Consider the following 7,904-nt stretch of genomic DNA (forward strand, 5'->3'; position numbering starts at 1 on the left):
ACTTCTGAACCGAGTGGGTCAGATATTTGTAGATAATAACTTGTAACAAGTTGTACTTCATATAGCACAATAGATGATTTCATTCAGGACACAAATCCATACTAATATTTTTTAGAATGAACTTGAATCTATCTTCAGAAAGTGGTTTTGTGAAAATATCAGCCCATTGATGGTCTATATCAGTAAAGTTTAAGCTTAATATCCCTTTCTGAATATAGTCCCTGATGAAATGATGCTTAATTTCTATGTGTTAAACGTTAGAGTGGAGGATAGGATTTTTAGAAAGACATATAGCAGAAGTATTATCACAGAAAATAGGAATCTTACGCTCATAGATGTGATAATCTTCTAACTGACTTTTCATCCAAAGCATTTAAGTGTTGCAGCCTGCAGCAACAACATATTCTGCTTCTGTAGTTGATAGTGCAATGGTGGCTTGCTTTTTGCTATACCAGGAGATCAGATTATTTCCTAGAAACTGACAGCTTCCAGATGTACTTTTACGTTCTATTCAATCTCCAGCAAAATCATCATCACAATAACCTACTAAGTTAAACTCTTTGGATTTTCTGTAACATAGTCCAACATTAGTAGTACCTTTCAGATACCTCAGAATTCTCTTGACAGTAGTCAAGTGTGATTCTCTAGGATTTGATTGGAATCTTGCACACAAACACACATTAAACAGAATATCAGACCTAGATGCAGTTAGGTAGAGTAGTGATTCGATCATACCTTTGTAGAGCTTCTGATCTAGCTTCTTACTTACCTCTTCTTTGCCTAAGATGCAAGTAGGATGCATTGGGGTTTTTGCTTCTTTACTTTATGATAATTTGAATTTCTTCAGAAGTTCTTTGACATATTTTTGCTTGATGTATGTAAGTGTCTTCAGAAGTTTGGTTTATTTGAATTCCCAAAAAGAATTTAAGCTCGCCCATCATGCTCATTTCAAATTCTTCCTGCATATACTTAGCAAATTCTTTTCTAAGAGAGATATTAGAAGTTCCAAAGATAATATCATCCACATATATATGACAAATTAAGATATCATTTTTGAATGATTTACGAAAGAGTGTTGTATCAACTTTCCCTCCTGTGAAACCTTTATCTAGGAGAAATGAACTAAGTCGTTCATACCAAGCTCAGGGAGCTTTTTTTAGACCATATAAATATTTTTTTAATTTAAAAGCATGTTCAGGATATATAGAATCTTCAAAACCATGGGGTTGGTGAACATACACTTCTAATTCGATATAACCATTTAAAAATGCACTTTTAACATCCATTTGATATAGTGTTATGTAGGGCCGGCCCTAGGCCATGGCAAGCAGGCCCATAGCCCAGAGCCTAAAAAAGTATGGGGCCTCAAATTTTAGGACTTGGCCTTTTTATTAATTAAATAGCCAAACTTCTATATATAGCTTTTAACGAAAACAAAACGCATGTAACTATACTAGCCCAGTGGATGAGTGATGCTTTTGTAACAAAAATGTCCTGTGTTCGATTATTGGCTTTGAATAATGTTTTAATCTCATTTTTTTTTACTATTTTTGTCTTTTTTTTCAAAATAGAACCGTCAATATCAGTGGCGAAGCCAGACTATAAAGTTAGGGGTGGCCACAAAATTAAATTATAATTTATAGATCAAATATTCATACCACAATGTATATAAAATATTTAAGTTGTAATAAACATAAAGTTGAACATGAAATTTTCAAAGTGTGTAACTTAAAAATACCTTATAACAATGCTCTACGGTCTTTGAGTAGCTTGAAATCATCAATAATAGTCTCAGAATCAATGTTTGCAGCAATTTCTCTTTCAATGTGAATCATCATGCTATCTCCTAAAAAATCAGCTTCCATTTTACTTCTCAATCTTGTCTTAATAATTTTCATTGCCGAAAAAGATCTTTCAGTAGTGGCCGTAGATACAGGAAGAGTCATGACAAGGCGGAGCAATCTATCAATCAAATAATAAATTTCATTCTTTCTAGTTGCAACCAAAGAGGAACACAAGTCTTGAATAGTTGATAAATTCTTCAAACTCGTTGCTTGACGAGCGTCAATAATAAAATGTCGAAGTTGAAATTGCAAATTAATTCTCTCTTGCTCATTAAAGTCCATAGGATAATATTTTTCAACTAGAGTGCAAATAGTATCAAAGTTAAAAGCCTTATAGTTATCCTTGGGAGATAAAGCACAACTTAGAGTTAACAAATCAATGGCTTGCTCACTAAATCTGCCATTCAACTCTTGTAGTTGTTTGTCAATGGTAGTCAAAAATATTTCAATTCTAAAATAATGCTCAATGGTTACCTGATTCTCTTCAAGACGAGAACACCCAAATCTTGTTGTTGAATGAACATCATCAAGATCAAGAATCTCAATATTATGCTTTTCACAAAAAGACTTCACACAAGTAAACAATTTATCCCAACCATCTTCTCTCAATTCTTGAATAAGAGTTTTTGTTGTACAAACCAAATGCATAGCATTAACTACATCCTGGGATTGTTGTTGTAAGGCTTGACAGAGCATATTTGTGACACTCATGATCTCTTTCATCAGATGCAATATGAATATAAAATCAAATGACTTCAAGTGATTATAAGCACTATCAGCATCTCCATGTGAAGCATAATTTAATCCTTCCTTTGCAAATTTTTTAGAAACAGTACAAGTTGCTTCATACATATTTATCAAGCTAGAAATAGAAGAGTAGTGTGATCCCCAACGAGTATTCCCAACACGTCTCAAAGTACCAATTTGATTTTCACCTTTACCAGTTACAATCTCACCAATCTCTAGCAAATGTTCAATTTCCTCTAATTGAGAAGCTTGTAACTCATCATGGCGCTTTGTAGAAGAACAAACAACATTCACAATAAGAGTTATCTTATCAAAGAATTGATGAATTGGTTTAACTTCTCTTGTTGCAGTAACCAAGGCAAGTTGCAATCGATGAGCAAAACAATGAACATAATAGGTATAAGGACAATCCTTCATAAATAATGCTTGTAAACCATTCCATTCTCCTCTCATATTGCTAGAACCATCATATCCTTGACCACGAATGTTAGAAACATCAAGGTTATGTTGAGAAAGTATATCACATACTTCTTGCTTAAGAGTTAAAGATGTAGTGTCATGAACACGTGCAAGACCAAAAAACCTCTATTGTATAAAACCATCTTTATCAACAAATCTTAAAACAAGAGACGTTTGCTCTTTTTTAGATTCATCACGAGCTTCATCTACAAGAATACAGAATTTGGAATCACCAATCTCTTCACGTATATGCTTTTTTACCCTACTTGAGAGAATATGCAAGATCTCTTTTTGAATGTGATGTGAAGTGTACTTGCTATTAGATGGAGCATTTTCTAACACAAATTTTGCAACTTCATCATTGTAACATGCCAAGAGTTTTATCAATTGAAGAAAATTACCTTGCTTTAATGATTATTTACTTTCATCATGACCTCTAAAAGCACAAGCTTGAAAAGTTAACCAACGAACTGAGTCAATTGAAGTCTTGAGACGTAGTCGATTCTTCTTAATGTCAATTAAACTTTGAGCTTGAATAATATTCCTAATGTGTTCATCTTGATTCAACAAGTCTTGACAAGCTTTCATAGCATTGTTGTGTGGTGAAAAAGGATCCATCCCTATTCGTTTAAGAAAGGCATAATTCTTTCCATTTTTAACTTTCTTCCAACTTCTAAAACCTGTAGAAATGAAGACATCTGAACCCGAACGGCACTTGGTCTTTTGCTAAAAAGATAGCATGGTAAACAATAAGACGCATCTTCTGAAGGTGAATATTCTAACCATGAAGGAAAAATGCTAAACCAAGCGTATTGAAATCTTCTTTTATGGTCTTCTTTACCAGACAATGGATATTGCTCTAATTGAATTTGATATGGACCCCATTTCAAATAAGCTCTCCGTATTTCATCCATTTGGTTTAGTGGATATTCCCACATTGAAGGACGTTTTCCAGGATCACGTTCTAAAGAATTCTCAATGTCATCCGGATCCGGGTAAACTCTATTCACATTTTCTTCAATTCTTGGATTCTCTAAAACTCTTTGAGGTTCTGATATAGAAGCATTATTTTCTTCATCTCTTTCTTTCCTCTTGAAAAAAGAATCAATTTTTCTACTCTTCATCATCAATCTTGTGCTACAAAATCATAAGAAAAATACACTTTAACAACCATATTATAACTATAACCTTAATTTAAGATTGTTTATTCTCCTAAGTTAACATTACTTGTTAGTAATTAAATTAACAACCATATTATAATTTAATTTAAGGTTGTTTATTATCCTAACAGCCCCTGCTAAGTTAAGACAAACAATTAAATCATAAATAAATAGTAGTCCATATCTAAGTTAATTTTCAAATAGTCCATAACTAACAACATTCAAACAGCCCCTGCTAATAGTATCCAAATAAATAGTCAAGTAAAACAGCCCCTGCTAGACCCTAATTCATAAACAATAAAATCACAGTCTAGACCTTAATTCATAATAAACAATATAACAGCCACAGTCATAACCAAATAAAACAGCCCCTATTTTTAATATTTAAATTACTCACAAGCTTTCAACAAAACTATGAGAAAGTTTTAAAATTTTCAACATGTTGTGATTAGTTTTTTCCTTCAAATCTAGAAATAGGGTTTGTCTCATGCTTGAATCCTAAGAGTAAATATCAACACTACAAGCAACAACTATAAATAGATTTGTTAGTAATGTAAAGAAACTAACCTCAATCTTAAGAGCTGGAGAAAAAAGAACAAATGTAAGACAAGCAATGAAAGAGTAGTAAAAGGAGGGAAAGAGGGATAGAGTTTATGTTTTCAATCAAAAAAGTGAGAAAGAGGGGAAAAATACCGTAAATGGGAGAAGAAGAGAGTTTTAGGGTTGAGTGGCAAGGTTGTTAAAATTTAATTTTATTAAGGGTATTTTTGTATTTTCACATATATTAAAAAAAAATTAAAAAACTTGGGGTGGCCGTGGCCCCCCCTGTCCATACATACCTCCGCCTCTGGTCAATATATTTATATATAGTTTTTTAATTATTTTAATATAAATTCTCATAAATTTAAATTACTGTGAAAATTTCACTTTTGATATCACACTATTGTAACAATACTTGGTTTACTTTTTTTTTTAAAAATTCTTTTAAAGACATTTTTTTTTTATAAAACTTTGCCTTTTTATATTTATCGTTGCTTTATTGTTATAAATAATAACTATTGTCATGTATATTTTACTTTGATACTTTATTGTTGCTACTTGTTTATTTGAATTTCAAATAAATATTAATTTTATTTATAAATTATTTCTTAATTTTTTTATTTATTGGTTCAACTTCAACGTTGTAAAAATTTATCGATTCCATTTCAACTCCGCGGGATTGATCAACTTTAATTTAAATTTCTATATTTGTTTGATTCTGAATGTTAGAAATGTAGAAAAAAGAAAAGACTTGATGATATTTTTTAACGAAAAATTATATTATTTATTAAGGGTCCATTTTTATTATTTGCTCTGGGCCTCTAAAATATTAGGACCGGCCCTGGTGTTATGTTAATTTGAGCAGCATAGGCAATTAATAATCTATTTGACTCTAACCTAGCGATTGGGGCAAAGGTTTCATTATAGTCAATACCTTTTTGCTGACTATACCCTTGAGCAACCAGTCGTGCCCTGTTTTTGATGACTTCTCCTTGCTCGTTCATTTTGTTTCTAAATATCCATTTTGTTCCAATAATGTTGAATCCTTCATGTCTTGGAACTAGATCCCATACATCATTTCTGGTGAATTGATTTAGTTCTTCTTGCATAGCAATAATCCAATCTGTGTCTTGATTTATTTCTTAGGAATGCTCTAGTTCTGATAAGATCATCTTTCTTGCCAAGGATGACATCTCCTGAATGATATGTAGTTAGTCTTGGAAATCTTTTATGGGGATTCTCTTCAGATATTATCATGTTCTCCACGGTTGATGTGATTTCTGATGCATCTTTATCTTCTTAATCATCAGGATTTGAGAGTTGTTCTTTAGTATCTGAAAAATTTTCAGTCTGCTTTGGCTTTTGATGGCCAAGCTTATCATCAAATCTGATATTGATTGATTCTTCAACAATTAATGTTTATGTATTATATACTCTGTAGCCTTTTGAGCGTTCAGAATATCCTAGCAGAAAACACTTTTGAGCCTTAGAATCAAACTTGTTCAGATGTTCTTTAGTATTAAGAATAAATCAAGTACAACCAAATGGATGAAAATATGAAATGTTAAGTTTCCTATTCTTCCATAGTTCATAAGGAGTCTTTTCAAGAATGGGTCTTATGGACACTCTATTTTGAATATAGCATACAATGTTTACTGCTTTTGCCAAAAAATGCTTAGCAATATTAGCTTCATTAATCATATTTCTAGCCATTTCTTGTAATGTTCTGTTTTTACGTTCTACAACCCCATTCTGTTGAGGTGTCTTAGGGCAGGAGAAATTGTGAGAGATTCCATTTTCTTTGAAGAACTTCTCAAAGAGATGATTCTCAAATTCTCCTCCATGATAACTTCTAACCTTAATGATTTTAGATTCTTTTTCATTTTGTATTTGATTACAAAAATCAAAGAATACAGTGTGTGTTTCATCTTTATGTTTTAAGAATTTTACCCATGTCCACCTGCTGTAGTCATCTACAATGACCAATCCATATTTCTTACCTCTTATTGATGCAGTTTTCACTGGATCAAATAAATCAATATGTAGAAGTTCTAAAGGTCTGGAGGAAGAAATAATATTTTTAGATTTGAAAGAGGATTTTGAGAACTTTCCCTTCTGACATGCTTCACAAAGAGCATCTGAGTTGAACTTTAGATTGGGGAGTCCTCTTACCAAATTGAGTTTGTTGAGTTGAGATAATCTCCTCAAGCTAACATGTCCCAATCTTCTGTGTCAAACCCATTGCTAACCATTCATAGACAGAAGACAGGCTACTTTCTGAGATTTTAGATCAGAAAGATCAATCTTATAAATGTTATTCTTTCTCTTACCATTAAAAAGAATTGATCCGTCTTTCTGACTTACAGCCTTGCAAGACTTTTGGTTAAAGACTATATCATAACCATTATCACTTAATTGACTAATAGATAACAAATTACGAGTTAATCCTTCTACTAGTAAAACATTAGTTATGGAGGGAGAGTTACCATTACCAATAGTTCCTGATCCAATGATCTTTCCCTTTTGGTTCCCTCCTAATCTAACGTCTCCGCCAGATTTAAGTTCCAAGCTTTAGAACATAGACCTTCTTCCCGTCATGTTACGTGAGCATCTTGAGTCTAGGTACCATCACTGGTGTTTTGACTTCGCTGCTGAGGGCATCTGCAACATAAATCATTTTCTTCTAGGTACCCATATCTTTTTGGGTCCTTTGATGTTAGTGTGCTTGAAGCTTTGTTTTAGCTTAGGTCTAGCACAATAATTTTAAGAGTAGGATGTGTATTTGATATCATGAGTGTGACCATAGTTAAAATGTGTGTGCAGAGGTTTATATTTTATCTCCATATCATCAACCGGTTTAGGTAGATATGGTTCCTTACCCTTAGGTGTTTTATAGCCAATTCCAGTTCGATTATTTCTACTTACACCATAAATCATTGAGGCTATTTTGCTTCTGTTTATACTTTTAACAAGAAATTTTTGAAAACTATCATCATATTCTTTCAGAATATCAGATTTTAAAGTACTGTCTGACTTAATGGTTTTTGTTTCCATTTCCTCTATGAGTTGTATATTGTTATCTTTAAGTTCAATATTTTTTGTTTAAGTTTCTTTGTTTCAGCTAGTAGTTCAATCTTTAGCCTTTTAAATCTTT

At 32.2% G+C, this 7,904-nt stretch overlaps 1 protein-coding gene across 1 annotated transcript; it reads right to left on the reverse strand.

Moving 5' to 3' along the window:
• Positions 1–1,739: 1,739 nt before the first annotated feature.
• Positions 1,740–3,668, reverse strand: LOC131630469 (uncharacterized). The gene is made up of 3 exons (XM_058901235.1): positions 3,473–3,668; positions 3,261–3,385; positions 1,740–3,176 (listed from the first exon to the last, which is right to left on the reverse strand). Exons 1-3 carry the CDS (start codon positions 3,666–3,668, stop codon positions 1,740–1,742), a joined length of 1,758 nt encoding a protein of 585 aa, XP_058757218.1.
• Positions 3,669–7,904: the final 4,236 nt, after the last annotated feature.

The sequence above is a fragment of the Vicia villosa genome, unplaced genomic scaffold (assembly GCF_029867415.1).
Source record: "Vicia villosa cultivar HV-30 ecotype Madison, WI unplaced genomic scaffold, Vvil1.0 ctg.000684F_1_1_3, whole genome shotgun sequence".
NCBI lineage: Eukaryota > Viridiplantae > Streptophyta > Magnoliopsida > Fabales > Fabaceae > Vicia > Vicia villosa.

Excerpts from the sequence above, each read along its gene's own strand:
- LOC131630469 (XM_058901235.1), bottom strand. The coding sequence starts at position 3,668 with ATGGATCCTTTTTCACCACACAACAATGCTATGAAAGCTTGTCAAGAC. Across the intron at positions 3,386-3,472 it reads TTTTAGAGGTCATGATGAAA|AAAATGCTCCATCTAATAGC; the intron begins GTAAATAATCAT and ends AATTTGTGTTAG. Across the intron at positions 3,177-3,260 it reads ATTCCAAATTCTGTATTCTT|AGGTTTTTTGGTCTTGCACG; the intron begins GTAGATGAAGCT and ends TTTATACAATAG.